The sequence below is a fragment of the Eublepharis macularius genome, chromosome 10 (assembly GCF_028583425.1).
Source record: "Eublepharis macularius isolate TG4126 chromosome 10, MPM_Emac_v1.0, whole genome shotgun sequence".
Classification (NCBI taxonomy): Eukaryota; Metazoa; Chordata; class Lepidosauria; order Squamata; family Eublepharidae; genus Eublepharis; species Eublepharis macularius.
Genome location: NC_072799.1, coordinates 90454379 through 90474196, shown reverse-complemented (window position 1 = coordinate 90474196; position 19818 = coordinate 90454379). Strand labels below are relative to the sequence as shown.

General features: G+C 48.3%; 1 protein-coding gene across 1 annotated transcript in view; it reads right to left on the bottom strand.

Moving 5' to 3' along the window:
• The window catches only part of CORIN (corin, serine peptidase), a 160361-nt gene that overhangs the window by 1470 nt on the left and 139073 nt on the right, over positions 1-19818 (bottom strand). The window contains exons 17-18 of the mRNA XM_054990136.1: positions 12378-12649; positions 3626-3759 (exon numbers count right to left, since the gene is read on the bottom strand). Coding sequence (XP_054846111.1) covers positions 3626-3759; positions 12378-12649 — 406 coding nt within the window. The remainder of the gene's footprint in view (positions 1-3625; positions 3760-12377; positions 12650-19818) is intronic.

Below are 19818 nucleotides of genomic sequence, written 5' to 3'. Positions count from 1 at the left end.
TTTGCAGACTTCAGTCATAGGCTGCAATTTGAAGTACACTTCCTTGGGAATAAGCACTATTGAATTACATGGGACTTACATCTAAGTAGACCTGTTTAGGAGGGTGCACTTTGGTGTGTTTTGCAGTGCAACCTGGGCACTTGTCTGTCTCCTCCATCCCTATTAGGGCACTTGGAAAATCAGCCGCTATAAGAAAAAGTGCCATTGGGTGCGTGTGCAAGTGGTCTGTTTAATCAGGTAAACTTGATAAAAGCCCCAAAGCCTTCAATCATAGGTTGCAATTCTAAAGACACTTCCCTGGGAGTAAGCACTATAGAATAATATGGAACTCACAACTGAGTAGACTTGTTTTGGATTGCTTCCTCCACATCCTGCAAGCCATTAGCCTACTCTGCCCTTTTCAAAACTAATCCTGCCTGCCCAAAGCAAAAGGAAAACTTATGGGAAAAACACAAGTCTGTTTAGGCAAAGGAGGGGTTTAGACAGTCATGCTGCCGGCCTGCCTGTTTGCCTGCCTGTACTTGCGCAATGGAGATTGGTGGGGATTCATGTGAGAACAGCCCCTCATCACAGGATCAAAAAACTGCATAGCATAAGGAAACATGGCACCAACAGGCAACAAGCAAATGCAAAAGTAGTAATTTATTGGCAATATAGAAAAAGAAAAAAGTGAACATAAAGCAGGATTGTTTTTAATGCCAGCCCTTTGCCAGCCAGTTTCTCTCTCTCTGTGTGTGTGTGTGTGTGTGTGTGTGTGTGTGTGTGTGTGTGTGTGTGTGTGGTTTAACTAAGGAAAAACTTGGTGGATCAATGGTTTAGAGGGGAGACTGTGTTCTGGGCGATTTTGGTGCTGTTCAGTGCAAAAACACCTGCCCCAAAGAGCTTGAAAGTCCTCATTGCAAAGAACGGGGCCAGAGGTGGCTGTGGACATATGTCACCAAGCCCATCTCATAAAACAAAATGATCTACCCCTACCCAAACATAGATCCCAAAATATCACCAACACCATCTGATACTGATTATTGAATAACAAGCTCCTGTTAGCAACCAGCAAAAATGATGTGAGCCAAACTGGCGGGTGTTTTGAGTTTCCTTATCCAGGGCTTTTTTTCAGCTGGAACGCAGGGGAATGGAGTTCTGGAACCTCTTGAAAATGGTCACATGGCTGGTGGCCCCGCCCCCTGATCTCCAGGCAGAGGGGAGTTGAGATTGCCCTCTGCGCCGTAGTGCGGTGCGTAGGGCAATCTAAACTCCCCTCTGTCTGAAGATCAGGGGGCGGGGCTACCAGCCATGTGACCATTTTCTCCGAGGGCAACCCACTGAGTTCCACCTCCTCTTTTCCCAGAAAAAAAGCTCTGTCCCTATCCATAAAGTTCACTGGGAGATCATGGGCCAACCACTCACTCTCAGCCTAACCTACCTCACAGACTAGTTCTTGGGAAGAGAGATCAACATAAGCTGCCCCAGCTCCTTGGAGGACACTGAATATATATTAGGTAAACAAATAACACTTTGGTGCTCTAGCCACTGAGCGATGCATTTGTATCCTTCCTTTTCCTCAGAGAACTCGGGATGGAACTTTAGCCTATCTTTATCCCTGAGTGATGGTCAGGCTGAGATAAAGTGGCTCTCTTAAGATGACCCAGTCTGATTCATAGGTGAACAGGGATGTGAATGTGAGATTCCCACATCTGAGCGACCAGAACAGGCCTGCACAATACTAACCTGACAGTCATCTAGCTGCATGTGCTTTCTGATACCGCTGCATTTTTGTTACTTGTGGCTGAACTACATGGGGCTCAGTCTCAGTCTATTGGTGCCATTTCAAAGGCACAAGCAGTCACAGCACATCCGTGGAGCATCCACACGACCACCACCATATGAGCCACCGGGGGGGCTTTTCTGGCTCCCCCCCACCCCCGGTAATTGCTGGATAACTACACTACAATAACATTAGAATGATCTGTTGCCATGATATACTGTGTCTTCTGAACTCCCAGCTTTCATTTTTTAAAGCAGGTCTCTAGAAGTTTTCATTGTGGAGATATAAGGGGTACAGCTGTTAGAGGAGAAAATAAAATGTGGCAATCTATATTTAAAATGTTATTGTGCTGTAGCAATCTAGGACTTGCTGATTAAAAAATACCTTGAAAAAGCCCTCCAGTGGTAGGGGGGGAATGGTGACTGTGAGACTACACGGCAAGGAAAATGATCACAGTTTGGACAGGGGGGGAAATGTGCACCTTCCAGTCCACGTAGCATTTAAAGACACGTAGATTGTGATTTTTCCAAAAAGACTGTATCAAACCAGGTTTGGGAGATTGCATCGACGCAGAGGGAAATCTGAAAAGTAGATAACTAAGGGACAATGTTGTGTGAATATCCCCTCCCCCACCCCCACCCCCGCTCCAGTTCAAATGTCAAACAGGACCAAAACTTCTGTGTGGCAACCTGACACCACGCTGAGCAAATTTAGGTAGTGATACGCCATGGCTGCAATGTTTCTAAATGGGGGGGGGGGGTAAGCAGTTGGCCCAGCCTCCGCCATGTTTAATAGCTGTTTAATAAGCTGCCTGTGCTATAAGAATCACAAGGCCCCTGGATCAAATGCACTTTGGTTTGCAAACAGGGGGGTTCCAGCGAGCAGTTGCTGAGTCCCGCCCGGGAGATCCAGGCATGAATGGAATGTCGAACGTTAATGCAGAGTGACCAGAGGCGATTGGTTTACTTTCCTCTCAGCTCCGGGTGGAGCCAGAGCAAGAAAGGTCTCACTATGCCATTCCCACGTAGAACACATTCCTTTCCCCTCCTTCCATGATGAAATCCCCAGCCCAAGATTGAGGAGAAATCAATTAGCACGCATAACATTTTGTAATTCAGTCCTGGGAAAAGGTACATTCCCCAACTAAATTCATCAACTCAGCTCCGGGACATTAATTTGCAAACGTTCCTTTATAATTCAACAGGAGAGCAAAACCTTACTCTTTTGTCCCACCCTGGCAGCACCGATCAAGAGGTAATCAAACCTTTGTTACTCCCAGGAACTGACCGTTGGGGTCTTTGTTGCAACAGTTGGGAGGGCTCTCCTGCCTCAGGGCATGTTTTGCCCTGTAAGAATAGGGACGCTTGCCCCATTCAAAGTGTGCACGCGTATTGGATCCAAAGTGCTGCTCCCTGGAGGTTACCCTAAGCCTCTCGCTCTCTTGGCCGAGGATGCTGGACATTTGAAGCTACTCTCTTCCTCCGTGGACTGTTCTACTCTCCAGGATAGGTAGATATACTTCCCCTCCCTCATTCTATTCCAGCTTCTGGCTAGCTTCCTAGGACTCTGTGTGTGTGCGCAACCATTTTGTGATTTACTCTTCTCTGTGTGTGTGCATTTCCCTCTTTTAATAAAATATTACTCTTTGAACTTAAGCACCAGCCTTGTCTGCTGTCTAGGGGAAGGGACTCCATAAAAATTGGTGAGAGATCCCGTCGTTACCCCTCTCGCATAGCCATCTTCCTTGCTGCTAATTCCCCCACAATTCTCTTACTTGCAAGGAGACCAGTTCAGGTAACAGAGGGGGAGAAGGTGAAGATAAGAAGATGTGTACTTTGCATTGCTTCTCTAGAACTGGCTTACCATGCACGAGTCCACAGTGCCAGACTCATAGCCAGCACACAACATCCTGGTGGTGATGGTCTTCATATCAAAGTATGACTGACACTGTTCTAAGGATATAATACGAACTTCTCCTTCTTGAAGTTTGAAAGGCACTAAAGAGAAGAAAAGACATTGTCTCTGTCAAACAATATGCATAAACACTCTCATCATAACCATGTTATTCTGTTGTGAAAAGTGAAAAACTGTTCATCTCTCTAGACTTTAATATAGTTGGAAGTCATTTACAGATCAGCACAGAGGCTCAGAGCCAAGCTACAAGTGACGCCTGACACAGGTTGGACACTTGTCAGCTTACCTCAAGTTTTGATAGGCAATGTAGGCATCCTGGTTTTACAGCTTGGCTCTCCATTACAGCTGCAAGACCAGGATGCCTACATTTCCCATCAGAACTTGAGGGAAGCTGATAAGTGTCCAACCTGTGTCAGGCGTCACTTGTAGCTTGGCTCTGAGTTGATGCTCCCACAATCTGGAGTTCAAGCCATACTCTACAGATGGGGTGAAGTAGCTGACCAGAGCTCTATCTGAGACTACGGGCCAGGCTAAATGTAACACCAGACACGTGTTTTTTAATGTGTCGGGGATGCAATTTTCCCTGGGAACTGTAGTTTTCAAAGACAGAGCCACTCGGGATCACTGGGGGAGAGGAACTTAGCAATTATTTTCTTGCAAACTCAACAGAGAGAGGAACTACCAGCTCTTCTCCTCCCCGGCCTCTCTGCAATAGGTGCGTACTGCTCTGTACTGGTGTATGTGTGCGTACTATCAAACTTTCCCTTACATAACTAACACCAGGGTCTGAAGATGGAAATTTAGTTTCTGGAAATAGTACAGAAGGAAAGGTTTAAAACTTCTCTGGCATTACTTCTGCAATCAAATTAGCAGGCCATGAGATTGCTTTAAAGTTTTTTTTAAAAAACCCAAAGATCTCTTAGAGCCCCTGCGTTATTGTGCTGTTTGAACTCCAAGCAAATTTTCAGCATTGTCCATTGCATGTGTGCCAAAAGAGTGTTTTGTATATGAGATGGACAAAATGTTTGGGGCGCAAACTAGGAAGAAGCCACCTTGAATTGCTATTGCTTTCAGGGTAATTATATTTATTTGGTATCAGTACTATTTATGCTTACTTACTACTTGTTCATTTTATACATTTGTTTTTGTAAAAAAAAACAAATATTGCTAATTCATTATAAATATCCGGTAATTTCTCCTACCAACTTCTCCTGGAACTTTCTACTGCTTAAGGGAGAGTGTGAAATATTTATTCATTTGAAAAGAACACAAGTTCTAATAAAACTCAAAAGGCTTCCTGAGAAAATTAGTCTGTGAGTGAATTTTAGAATCCAAGGGGGGGACTAACTGATTCTATGATCTCTCTCATCTGTTTATAATTGTGATTCTAGAATTAGCTGATCTATTTTGTACTCACATTTTTATACGGGAGCTCTAAAATATACGCTTACACACTTGCGCTGAAGAAGTGCAAGAAGAAGTGAGTGGTGGCTCATGAAAGTGCATACTTTAGAACTAATTTTGTTAGTCTCATAAGTGCTACTGGACTCTTGCTTTTTTTCCACACTTGCACTTATATCAGTCTTTACGATAGCACAAGACCAAGGACTGTTCATTCCTTATTAAATCATATCATTTTGGGTCCTTTATAAGTATGAGTGGTAGCATGGCTGCCACAAAACCAATTACACACAAGTAGAGCTACTCACAGTTGCCATCACATATAGGAATGTCAAGCCCCAAGGCTGGCTCAAGAAACTTTGCCATCCAATGCAACTGTACCTCACAATCCAAGAGGTAAAACTCCAGCTTTGCTTTCCGCCTGTCAGATAAGCCTCCAGCGTATCTGCCATGGGTTAAATGTTCCAGCATATCTGTCATGTATTATGAGTTTTTGCTGGAGTAATTAATATGCCTCTGAGAACATGAAGAGTAAAACCTGGGTTGCTGAATGGTTGCTAGCTGCTTATCTTGCAGGTGTTTTGGTTATGACTTCCTGGCAGGCCTGGGAACTCGGCCTTGAAGTTATAGGACAGAAGACAGGAGTCTACATACTTGGAGGATTCCTGGATATTGAGAAAAGAAATCAACCCAAAGAAAAGAAAAGAAAAAATGTCCTGATGAAGGCTGGAAAATACCACAGGAGGCATCGAATGTTGAAAGAGGCTGTGAGAGCGGAACTACAAGTGACAAAAGGCACAGGTTGGACACTTGTCAGCTTCCCTCAAGTTTTGATGGGAAATGTAGGCGTCCTGGTCTTGCAGCTTGGCTCTCCAACTGCTGTCCAATGGACTTCTCAACGGTCACTTGTCCAACATTCCGCCAAGCTGCCTACATTTCCCATCAAAACGAGGGAAGCTGACAAGTGTCCAATCTGTGCCTTTTGTCACTTGTAGTTCCGCTCTGAGAGCCAAGCTACAAGTGACACCTCACACAGATTGGACACTTGTCAGCTTACCTCAAGTTTTGATGGGCAATGTAGGCATCCTGGTTTTACAGCTTGGCTCTCCATTACACCTGCAAGACCAGAATGCCTACATTTCCCATCAAAACTTGAGGGAAGCTGACAAGTGTCCAACCTGTGTCAGGCGTCACTTGTAGCTTGGCTCTGAGTTCCTGAGCTTCCCAGGTTCTGCGTGCCAAAATCCTAACGGACTTTCTTTCCCACCGTGGGGGAGACTGTGATCTATAATTAACCTTGCTTTGCTACCTTGGGCCATTCCAGCCAATACCCCTGTCCTAGCATTTTGATACTGGTATTTTTCTTTAATAAAAACAACTTTAACTCATACACCTGAGTGATGCAGTGAAGTGTTGGGGGAAATACCTGGCAAGACCTGACACCACCTTAATGCCACTGATATTGGGATTTCCTACCTGATTCCCTTATAGTATTCCAGAAGATGCTAGGGTGCAATTTTCAGTTTATGTGCAGTATGGGAACTGAGTGTTAGCATTTTGTAGGGAAATACATTTCAAATTACATGCAGCTCCCTTGGTTTCTCAGATTGCGTGCAGATTCATTGAACTCATAATTGACTACTGGCCCTGACATGACTCGAAACAGCGTCCTCAGGAGGCGCATTGCTAATCTATATGGTTAGCCATTTACATAAATCAGCTATATGGAAGTATGAACTACAGCTGCAATCACTTATGAAGCAGCCCATAATTAAATGCCAAGTAGGAGAGTCATAATTTCTTTGGTTGAAAAGCTTCTTCATACAGTGCATTTGTAGTGAAACTAATCACCAGAGAAACTTTGAGTTCCTTCTCAATAATTTTCAGTAAAATGCATGCTTTAAACTCCTTGCCAATCCAGGACGTAATATTATCTACAAACGTGAGAAGCCCCTGACTTTTGTAAGAGACAGGTAATTAGCTAGCATTGGCCAGGATTAGAGGTAGGCACGAACCGGGGGGGGGGGAGGAGTGGTTCATCATGTTTCATGAACAACGAACCATGAACTTTCACGAACATGCCCCGGTTCACAAACCGTTTCGTTCAGTTCATGGTTTATCAATTCCTCAGGCCCTAGAACAGCCCCCTTCACACACAGAGATGCCAAACTTGCAAGAACTCTTCAGCAGGCTCTCCTCCAGCCCCCCTTCCAAGTTTGGCGAAGATTTCAGATCTCCGAGTTATAGACCTCCAAAGTGGGTGCCCCCAGGAAAGTCCCATTAGATATAATGGGAGCCATGAATGCCAATGGACATACATAGGCTCCATTGGAAAACATTGCAGGCAGCATCAAAAAGTTATGGGATGGAGTTAGAGAATCTTTGTCTGAGAATGGAGGCCCCAGACGTGGGTTATGATGGTGGCTGCCCCTTCCTCACGGGCCGGGAGGCTGTCAACGGACTGGACCGTCTCCCTTCTGTCCCCCGGGGCCATGGGCTCAGGGGGTGGAGGCACCTGGGGGCCTGGGGAGGGCCACTATGTTGGAAAGGGTAGGTTTTGTCAGTGGCTGCCCCCTTCTCATGGGGCTGGGAGACAGCCAACTTACCATCTCCTTTCCTCCCACCGGGGGCCATGAGCTCAGGGGGTAGAGGCACCCACCTTGCGGGGGGATGTTTCGTGCCTAAGGAAATGGGACAGCCCAGACCCTCCTAGACAATTGTTTGCTGAGTCTGGCACAGAGACTGAGGCAGAGTCGGAGCCCGGCTTTGGCCAACCAACTTCCACTATTGGAATGCAGTCAGGGACAGCTGCCATTGGTGGACCATGGCGAAAGGAGATTTAAGTTGGCCTTGTTGTTAGTTCCTTGCCTCAGGTCAGTCAAAACCCACCTCACCGATGGGGTGGCTGCGAGGGAGCCTGAGGGTGGGCGACAGTCTGGCAGCGGGACAGAGACTGGGGTGGCTCAGAGCTCTGATACCTCCCCAAGGTCCAGGGAAGGGTACCCCAGCAGGGGGAGGTTAACTTTTATGAAGGACAATGATCCACCAGGGCCAGGGCCAGGTATGAGCGGCGGGCACGAAGCAGGTCCATTAAACATAATGGGAGCCAGCCACAAATGCCAATTGACTTGTGTCAGGCTCCTGGCTGGGTTCGTCGGAGCCTGGGGGTGGCACACCCTCCATGTTGGCCTGGGCAGTGGCTAGGGCTCAAGGAACGCCTCCGATATGGAGGGAGTAGGGGAGTTGGAGACACCCTGGATCCCTCGCTCCCTCTGTTGGGACAGCCAGTGTCACTCCCTCTCTCTCTGACCTTGTCACGCACTCTTGTCTCTCCAACTCACTGGCTCACTCCCAGCTGCTCATCACCGGCTCCTTGTCCCTGCCCACCTTTATAGGCCCCCCTTTGGACCCTTCCCCAGTCAAGGAGATGTTCTTGGGGACACAGGAATAGTCTTTTCAAGGAGAGGAGGACAGAGACAGTCTACGAGAGGAGGTTAATCTTCGGGGGAAGGAGAAGATGTTCTTTGGGGAGACACGATATTCTTGGACAGGAAAAGAAAAAGGTGATGCACAAGGGGAGGTTAATCCTGGGGGGAAGCAGACCTTGGGGGAATGGCATTGCATTCCATAATGAGGAGCCGCTAAGCCTGGCAGTGGCACAGAGGCTGGGGTGGGGTCGGAGCCATGATACTCCCAGGCAGCTGTTGGTTGGGAGGGGGGGCAAGGGTAACTTCCAATGTGGGGGGAACCTGGATCTTCTGTCCCCAAGGTGTGGGTGAGGGGTAACCCAGCATGGAAAGGTTGAACTTTAGGAAGGCCGATTGATCCACCAGGGCCAGGTTCAGGCGTGAGCGGTGGGCACCGAGCAGGTCTCCCAGGTAGAAGAATACCCACTCACTCTGGACACACGGGGGGGGGGGGGGAGCAAGGCAAGAGAGGAAGTTCATGGCCACAGATGACAAGTCAGGACAGATGTCAGTTTTGCGTGCCCAGTACTCCTGGGGATCGGAGTCAGGGGCTGGTGGGACTTGGCAAGGTACTCTCGCACCATCACCTCCGCTAAGTCCTCTGCAAGGGCACACATGGGCTCCTCGATGCCACCAACTGCCCAGCTCGCCACTGAGGACCAGTAGGGGGGGTTGTTGGGTGGGCTTTCACGTCCTGGGACTCTGGCTTGATCAGCCTCCTCCTCCGCCACCGCCACCACCAACAGTCCCTCTTCTAGGCCCTCTTCCCTCTAGCCAGATCGTTTTGCCTGGAAATTGCACATCTCTCTGTGGAGGTCCTGCATCCATAGCTGGAGCTCAGCATTGCACATGGTGATGCTGCCCTTTATATGGGGGTTACATATGCAGGCCAGCCTCTACACCCCCTCTTGGCAGAGAGGATGCAAGCGGGTGGCCACACCTGCCTGCAACCTCCTCACCAAGTCCCTGGGGAGAAGGGCTTCCCCCTGCTCCATTTCTTTGGCCAGCACCTGGTCCAGCCCAAGGATCAGGGGGATGGCTTGCCCCAGGCTGGCCGTGTAGGAGCAGAGGCCATGTAGAAGCAAATGGCTTCTGGACACAGATCGTTTGGGAGAGGGCTAGCCAGTCCGTGGAGCTAATGCTGAACTCCTCTCCCCCTTGCATAATGGGCACAGAGGATATGCTCCAACAGATGAGCCATCGTGACCTAGGTGGAGTTCCAACAGATGGGTATGTCTTCGAAGAGCTGGTGCTCGGGATCCCTCTCCTCTCCCCACCTCTTGTGCAGCTGGTGGGAAGAATGAATGTTGCTGGGAAAGTAGCCAGCCAGAAGCTGGAAGCTGTCCAACAAGTCACGTGTGTCCAATGTTCCCTGGTCCCAGGTGGGATTGATGTTCTGACCCAGCCCAAGAACATCCCTCATGACTAGGTGCAGCTTGTGCGCCAGGCAGCCAATACCCTCAAGGGATGTGACATCCATGGCTTTCACCATGGTTCTACCAGTGAACATGATCATGTAGCCATGGACAACATCACCCATGGGCGCCCACTCCCTTGGTCCAGCCTTGATTGTAACGGCAATGTTCCTCCCCACCATGCAGTGCTCATCCATCCCCCACGCCTGGAGCAGAACCACTCTGTAGCCCGGCAGCATGGCTGTCCCCTCCTCCTGGGGTTCTGATTTCACCCTGGGGGTCCGGAGGTCCTCCAGTTGCCACCAGCAGGCAGTGAGGGCAAGGTAGCCATGCTGATGGATGCTCCACAGGTCTGCCATGAAGTGCATGATTCGCCCTTGTGCTCTGGACAGCTTGTCATGGACCAGCTGTACCACAGAGCAGTAGCTGGATGGCAAGACTCACCAGCCAATGCTCTGCTGTGAGGGCATGGTATACTAGGGGGTGAAATGATGCAGCACCCACCGAAAGCCCAAACCCTTCACAATGGACAAAGGTCCAATCGTCTCCACCACCACGAGTGCCTGCCTCCTGAGCCCTCCCCCTGATTCTTTTGCTTGGCAGTGCCACCAACCCAAGGGAACAACCTCCTGAAGGGGAGCCTGCCTAGAAGTTCCACTCCCACCCACAGCACCCTCGGTGCGAGTCTTCTTCCTCAGGGTGGACTCCCATTGCCCTCCCCCTTCTCCCTACTCAGAAGCCCTCTTCGTCCACCCAGAGGCAACAGACTCAAGTGGTGCCTCTGCAGATACCGGTGGAGGACGCTGGATGACAGGTGCTTGGGGTCCAAGCCCCTACACACCAGGACATCGCAGTCCTGGCAATGCGCTACACAGGGGTCGATGGGGAGGGTTGTGAAGTGCTGCCAAAGTGCGTGCCTGAAACAGGGACCAGGACGGGTGTGGCTGGGATGGGAGGACACAGTGAGGGGTGGAATGCAGGCAGGGGCAGCCCCAAGAGGTTGGGATGTGGAGGAGCTGGATATTTCTCCAAGACCGCCCCCCCCATTGCACCCTGAGATCCCTCGTCGTCCTCCTCCTCCTCCTCATCAAAAAGTCTTAGCAGCTGCTCTTCCTCTGGCAACACTTCTGCCTCCTCCTCCATCCCCACAAGTGGATCTTTAAAAAGAGGCTCTTTGCTGGGCACCAGTGGGACAAGCTTGGGATCTCTTCCTCCTACGACCACCCTTGCCCTTCACACTAACCCTCATGGAGCTAATAAGAAGAGCCCTCAACCAAAGAAGCCACTAAGCTTGGCCCCAGAGCCTAGCAGTAGTCCTGGGACTGGGGAGGGAGGGAAAGCCCCTCACCCACCACACAAAAAACCTTCCCAGACGGGAAAGATGCTCTTAATAAGAAAGAGACTATCAGTCTTTTTTAAGCAGCAAGCCAGCAACCCCACCAAAACACCCCCAAATCCTCCTTTACTCTCTCCAACTCCCAACAGCAGCTCTCCCCTGTCTCTCTACCTGTTGAGGCTGAGAGCTGGTTATTATACTCATTGCTCTCCATAGAGCAGAATAGCTGCTCTCTGGTTGGCAGGCAGAGCTGCCTATCATGGTTTTGAGGACTAAGATTGGTGTTCCCAGGGCTGCAGAATGTCCATCCCTCCCATTGCCTAGGGAATTAATTCTTGCTCCTTGCTCACATAGAGCAGAATAGAAGCTCTCTGGTTGGCAGGGAGAGCTGCCTATCAAGGTTTTGAGGGCTAAGATTGGTGTTTCCATGGCTGCAGAAGGTCTGCAAACGTTCACCCCCTCCGTTGCCTAGGAAATTAATGGATCGGTGCCAGGCTGTCTGACTTCTTGAACCGATTACGAACCAAACAAACCAGCCTAAAAAGTTGTGGAAGTTCATGAAAAAGGAGCCCCACAAACCACTGGTGTGTGAACGTTGAACCACTCTGGTTCGTGCCGAATTTTGGTTCGTGATTTGGTTCATGCCCACCTAGTCAGGATCCAAAGAAAGGGAATATATTCTTTGGGAGAGATGCCACATTGTTTCTACAAGAGCAGTTCCTACTTCTAAGATGCCAACGTGCTGTTCTTTTTTACAAAACAGATTTAGCCATTGGTAGTAGGAACTATTGTGGCTGAAACAGAAAGGAACATCCAGCTGTGTTTATGGTTCCCTCCCAAGTGCACATCCCTTCTTGGATTTTAGTTCCTATTACATACCTAAACATGAATGAAGCGTAAAGTACAAACAAGCCGAAAACATTGGCTGGGGGAAATTCTGTATGTTCAAATGCTTAATAATGCCCAGCAAAGGCTCATTGTTAATGCTTGAAACAGAGGATTTTCACTAGAGCTAGATAACTGACAGAGACTGGTGGAAGGTAAATAGATTTGTGAAACAATCTGGAAGACATTCATCTTACTTTTGTTGCCCATGTGTCCCCAGCCGGTGATGTAACAATAGGTATCTGGCTCAACGAACTGCTCCCTGCTGGGTAGGCAGACAGGCCTGACATAGCTGGTCTCGTTGATGTCTTCATTGAGTTCCACAATGCTAATATCATAGTCCACTACAGCTCGGTTATACCGGGGGTGCAGAATAATTGTCTTCACCATGCGGGTCTGCATGAAGATTGACGGATGATCCAAGTTGTTGATGCCAAAAACCACTTGCCACACAGCAGGGTTTTCTCTCCTTGTGAAAAAGGTAGCAAGATACGTAATTGATTCTCAGTTTGGCTCTATATATGAAGAGAAACTTGGGTGTTTCTATTGTATCTCACAGGCATTCAAGTCTTTCAAAAGAAGCTGAGTTTAAGGATGTTTGCTGTTTATTTAAAATAGCAGCAACCTGGTTCTGGGCAGCTTTGTAGCTGTGATAAGATTCCGGTACAAGATTATGCTCCTCTATTTATTTATTTCATAGAATCACAGAGTTGGAAGGGGCCATACAGACGTTCTAGTCCAACCCCCTGCCCAGTGCAGGATCAGCCTAAAGCATCTCTGACAAAGATTCATCCAGCCTCTTCTTGAAAACTCCCAGTGAAGGGGAGCTCACCACCTCCCTAGGCAGCTGATTCCACTTTTGAACTACTCTGATCGTGAAAAAGTTTTTCCTAATATCCAGCCGGTACCTTTCTGCATGTAATTTAAGCCCATTGCTTCGGGTCCTATCCTCTGCTGCCAACTGGAACAGCTCCTTGACCTATATTTAACTTATATACTGCTTCTCCACCATATTTAGTGCTCGAGGCAGTTTACCACATACATATATAAAACACTATTAAAATAATATAAATGCAAACATTAAAATCGGCAATACAATATAAAGTAGGAATACAAACATTAGAAACCAATAATAGAATAGAATACAAACATTAAAACCAATACATTTTAAAGAAGAGTGCCATCACTAAATCATACTGGTGCCCATTGTCCATAATAAACAAATCATATGGGCCCTTTTCACACTACATACCTGCGACGTCGTGCAAAACTCTCGCGAGAAGACGCTATCTTCCGCATTTTTTGCACTGCGTTTCGCGATGTTCTGGAAGTAGGTATGCAGTGTGAAAAGGGCCATGGAGTCAAGCCAATAAAAATATCTGAATCAGCCTCCAAATGCCAGATGAAACATCCCTGCTTTGCAGGCCCTCCAAATCGTCACCAAATCCCAGAGGGAGCAAGTCTCTTCTCTTAAAGCATTTCAGAGGGAGGGAGCCACAACCGTAAAAGTCCTCCATCTGGTTGAAGAGAGTTGAATGGCCCTGGGGCCAAGACCTGAGTTGCGGACCATAGGGTACTCGGGAGGTTATACCAGAAGAGGCAGTCCCAGGGCTTTTTTTAGGGGGAACGCGGGGGAACGGAGTTCCGGAACCTCTTGAAAATGGTCACATGGCTGGTGGCCCCGCCCCCTGATCTCCAGACAGAGGGGAGCTTAGATTGCCCTCTGCACCGCTCAGCGGTGTGGAGGGCAATCTAAACTCCCCTCTGTCTGGAGACCAGGGGGCGGGGCCACCAGCCATGTGACCATTTTCTCCGAGGGCAACCCACTGAGTTCTACCTCCTCTTTTCCCAGAAAAAAAGCCCTGGGCGGTCCCATAGGGATGAGGGTCCCAGACCGTTAAGGGCTTTAAAAGTTAAGACCAGCTCATTGAACTTGATTCAGAAGCCAATTGGAAGCCAGTGCAGTTGCTTCAAAATCAAAGTAATATGCACTGACCTTGGTGTGCTGGTCAACAGTCTGGCAGCTGCATTCTGTACCAACTGAAGTCTCTGAAGCTCCTTCAAGGGTAGCCCTACGCAGAGTGAGTTACAGTAGCGTAGACAAGCGGTGAACGTAGCCTGAATCACTGTGGCATGGTCAAACCAATACGGGGATAACTGGTGGGTTCAGTGGTTATTAAGCTTCTAACATCTTAATATGTTAGGATTCTTACGCTATGCAATGATTATATTTGTTTCATGGCTAAAAGGTGTCTAAAAATCATTAAGACATGTTGTTTCTCAAGTCTTGGTATGAATTAACTGTCAATACAGCATCTCTGCCCAAACTACAAGAATGATGTATTCAGACAGTGACCAGTGCTGTAGCGAGGATCGCTGGCCCCCAGGGTCAGCTCTAGGGCTGTTAGCACCCCTGTGATCACTTGTGCGTGCGTGCAAAGCGTGCACGCGCACCCAGACTGCACGATGACATCACTTCCTAAAAGTGACATCATCACGCAGGGCACGCAACCCCCGAGAGCGCACCCATGATTCTGTGCACTCCCGGCGAGCAGCTGCGAGCCAGCTGCCCCATTGGCGCAGCAGGCAGCTGGGGCGGTGTGCAGGCGGCCACCCAGCCCTCCCGCTCAGCCCCCTGGGCTGCCGCTGCCAGCTCCACGGCACACACTCCTGGCCGGCAGCACCACCTGGCACCCCCTCTTTGCTCCAGCTTATATTCAGACTATATCACATAACAATATGCAACGCGGTGAAATGTCAGATAATATACATTAATTCATTTATGGCATTTGCATCCCCTCTTTCCTCCAGAACTCACAGGTCAGTCTAAACTGAGTCATCTCATTTTATCATCGCAACAAATCTGTACGGTAGGTTGGAATGAGTCTGACTTGCCCAAGATCAATGAGGCCATGAACGCAGGTCCAACACGCTCACCACTACATCATACTGACTCCAACAGTTTCTATTAAAAAAATTCTGTCAGCTGATTTCCACTGACGTTTTGAATAAAGAGAATAAAACATTGTAGAACACGTGAGAAATGATGCACTGCTTTTGAAAGCCATGAGAAAAAAGGCCTGTATTGTTTATTCAGTAAGAGCTTAGCCATTATTTCTCTATAATCTGAACACCATTTGTTACATTTTATAATTCATGTGCTAATTAAATAATTATTAAGGCTGGTGGCTATGCACTCTGAGGAACGCATTTAGGTAAGTGAAACTTCTTACTGAGTGTCAGGTTTTGCACACGAGAAGACTGTAATGGAGTTAATCCAGCTGTGGCCAGGCAGGTGAACTGGTTTTTAAAAGTGGAAGATTACAGGAAATATAAGGAATAGTTTGTTTTTATAAAACTCGTGATATAGGAAATGGTACAATAAAGACATTAATGATTCACTTGTGCCTCAATAAGTAGCACTGTATTTGAAATGCCTTCAAAGTGTTTCATAAGCTGGCATTTTGAGGATAAAAATATTTTTATTCCCATTAACATGCCATAACGTATACTATAATTCATAGCAGAGTTACACCCTTCTAAGCCTGTTAACTTCAATGAATTAAGAAGTATGCAACTCTAAAATAAAGAACATCTTTTTAACATTATTTCCTTGGGGCAATAATAATGTGAATGTGTTTATTTAGTAGAAGAAATCTACCATGCATTTTAAAAATGAAGTGTAGTATTATGAGTGCCACATTTCAAACCAATCTGTGAAATCATTAATTCTTCAAATGACACCAGAATGATTAAGGCGGCATGTGATTTATTTTTTTTAAGCGGAAGGGCAACCCAAGCTGTGATGGCTCAAAAATTAGAGGAGAAACCCCAGCTCCCTATTCCAGAGGCCTGCAAACTTTTTCACACTGAATCTTCTCAAAGAAAGAAAGCAGTAACCAGTAATTAAAAAACCTTGCTAACTTTGTTGGGTGTCACTTTGCACTTGGGTTGCATTTCTTTGGGTAGAATGCATAGAGAAGAGTCAGCTTTTTCTTCTTAGGACATCGTCACTTGCATCCAGGGCTTTTTTTCTGGGAAAAGTGGTGGAACTCAGTGGGTTGCCCTCAGAGAAAATGGTCACATGGCTGGTGGCCCCGCCCCCTGATCTCCAGACAGAGGGGAGTTGAGATTGCCCTCTGCGCCACCAAGCGGCACAGAGGGCAATCTTAACTCGCCTCTGTCTGGAGATCAGGGGGCGGGGCCACCAGCCATGTGACCATTTTCAAGAGGTTCCAGAACTCCGTTCCACTGCGTTCCTGCTGAAAAAATGCCCTGCCTGCATCAAAGTAAACAATGACCCGAAAGTACAGCCACATATCACAGTTTTCTTTCAGTAAACAAAAAGGCACCAGGGTATAGAACAATCACAAAACTTTTGATTCTTGCCATTAGGATGTTTTTTTACCCCAGCCCAAAAACGTTTTGAGGTAAAAAATACCCCGTGAGCCTGGAGCAAGCATGTTGAGGTAAAACAAAAGAATCAAAACAGCATGAATGCACAGCATGCTTTCCAAGCATCACAGGGAATCTTAAACATTGAAAAAATAGTTGCCTCATTAGTGGGACTGAAGAAGTGGAATAAATGCAAAGTATGGCTTTATTAATCACCAGGCAATCCAATGTGATTCACCCTTTAATAGCTCTTCTCTGGAATTCAGAGATGAAAATGTTTTATTCAAGAATACGACTGCATCACTTCTGGTCGGGAGGTGGCATGTGCAGTGGTGACCCACGGCCTGGCTGGGGTTGGATATTTGCAGGGGCCTAACACTCTTGGAATTCTTTCCAATATTGGTCGTGGCTGTTATGTAGCAGGCCCTGTTCCAGAACAAGAAGGTATGCTTTTGATGTGACAATCAGGCAGTGGTGCAGGTTGTTAACTGGCAGTCATCGCACTCTAAGTGGGCCATGTGCCTTCTTCGGGAATTTGTCTTGGTTTGCTTGCACACTAACATTGCTTTCTCAGCTTGCTAATTTGCAGGTGTCGATAACATCAGACGCCTTAACTCGATTTCAGGAGGAGAAATTCAAGGCCTTGGCACCAGATGCAGGGAACCGCCCAGACCTCTTTCCCAGAGGAGCTTCGGGAGCTTCGGAATGACTTATCATGCAGGGAAATGTTGAGCTCAGTGGCACCATCTGCCAAGTGGGCTTATGCCGCTGCAACCACCTTGTTCTTGGCCTTTTCCAACAGGTCAAGGATTTAGAGGCCTTGCCAGCGTTGGATGTCATTGTGCTGCAGTACCTGGCTGCTACGCGCGACAGGGGGTGCCCCCCAAGACTATGTCCCTCCACAGAGTGGCCATTTCATTCCTCTGCAGGACTGTGCGCTTGTCAGATCCAACCAACCACTTCCTGGCCAGCAGAGCAGTAGTGGGATGGTCCCATAGGGCAGCAGCATGTGCAGATACAAGGTGCCCTATCACCTTGCCAGTCCATCAGGGACTCCTGGGAAAGCTTCCCAGCACCTGCCAGCGGCAGTCTGAGATCACACTGATCCAAGCAGCCTTCACCTTTGCGCTGTATGGGGCTTTCGGGGCGGGAGAGCTGGCGGCTGCTTCGGCCAGGGACCAGTCGGGCCGGGCAATGAAAATCAGCAACGCGTCCATCGATGGGGAAATGCTTCAGGCCTTGGGTTGGGCAGTCCAAGACTGGTCAGCAGGGTTGGGGGGAGGGTGACCAAGTGACTGCACAATTTTGCATGGGGGCCCCTGCCCAGTACCAGTGGTATTGCCCTTCCTGGCCATCAGACCTTGCAGACCAGGTCCCTTACCGGTGCACACAGACAGAGCTCTTCTCACCAGGTTCCAGTTTATTGCTGACTTGTGGGCTAAGGCGGCAGATGCTGGATTCCCCCCAGGCAAATTTGAATCCCCCTCCTTCAAGACTGGGACCATGACCACTGCAGCAGAAGCGGCATTGCTGCTGTGGGGTTTTTTTGTTTTTGGCCTTCCTCTGGGCACTGGGCAGGGGCTGCCTCGGGAGGGGGGGACTCCAAATTAACTGCAGCCGTTGGAGCATTGATGGGCGTCAAGCCGCACACCTGCCTCTTGTGGTGGTTTTGAGGCACTGTTGCCAGATCTGCAGGTGTGCTGAGCTGACTAGGCAGCTTACCCTTTGCTTGTCAGAGTCCCTTTAAGGGATCTGAGGGAGGCCAAAAGTTACGCATCTGGGCTGGCTGTTGCAGGCTTTTCCCTGGGTGGCAGGGTCCATCAGGGACACACCTGGAGGGGAGTACACCCCCTGCCATCCCATGGTACCCAGTAAGGATGCTGAGGAAGTGGCCATCGAAAGGCAAGGGGCTGTCCGATGCAGTGGTTCCACTGCTCTATGCCTTGCCAATGTCCCAATGGCTGTAATCAATAAAGTGATGGTTTGCTTTCATCCAAAGATGGTGTGTTAGCTATTCTTGAGGGTATCAACCTCACAGATGCCAACTGAAGACTCTCTGTATCCCGTCTACATTCCAGTGCCCTGTAGGCCCACCTTCTCATTTCTACTTCTTCTCACCAAACTTAGCAGCTTTAGCTCTACCAACAAATTCACCCTCTATGGAGGGAACTATATGCTCTGTATAATTATGTGATTCTCTTCTAGGACTTTTGCTGCTCGATCTCTGGTTGAAAGGGAGAAACTGGCTTTGGAGGTACTATTTTGATTTGACAGCAATGATGAAAACAGCCTGATTGGGGATGGGGGTGGATTTTTCAAGAGGAACAAAACTCAAGTAGAAAGGGCTCTGGAGCTACTCTCCTGTTGTGTCAATTTCTCACTTTAAATCCCAGCCCTGACAACTGTATTCAATGCAGAAAACCACAAAAAAGCACTTCCAAGGAATCATGGAACTCTACATAGCAAGTTGTGGTTCCGCCGTGGGGGGGGGGTGGTTCAGAGGCAGGCAGGCCACCGGTGACACAGGCTGGAGAAACTGCAGTCAATTCTAACTCCGAACGTTAAGTACAAGGAGAGGGCAAGCATTAGCAACACAGAATGTAATAGATTCTCTACAACCTACACTGCAGAAGGTCTTTCTGGATATGGGAAGGGACTGTATTCAAAAGATGTTTGTATTTCCATGTTTGTAGGGGCTAAACATTGTTGGCGAGGCATCGCATCGGCCTTTTGTTATGCAGGTCCAATCTATGGTCAAGATCTTAACACAAAGCATGCTTAGTAATATATTTAAAAGGAAATGTGTCTATCCTTGAAACGATTCATTGCAACTTTATTAATTTAGTTTACAGTTGGTCCTCTGTACATTTAAAATTGTGGACATATTTGAAGGCATCCTTTAAACCTTGTAGACCATATCCTTTCTCTTGCTGCTCTCTCTCACAGGGCCAGATCGACGGGGGCGGGGAGGGGGGTAGTCTGCCCCCAGCGCCGCCAAAGAGGGGGCGCCAGGGGCAGCTGCCAGCCTCAGGGAGCGCGCAGGTGGCAGCGCGCGGGGCTAGGAGGCCGCCTGCACCATTTGCCTGCCCCGCAGGACAGGGGGAGGCCGGCTTGCCAGACCTGGGTTGCCCTGGGCACTGGCAACCCTAGATCCTGCCCTGCTCTCTCATGATCTCTTTCACAGAATTTCTAGTGGGAAAGGATTGTAAAATATTCCTTTTGCACTGCCCTGAGCCAGAGGCA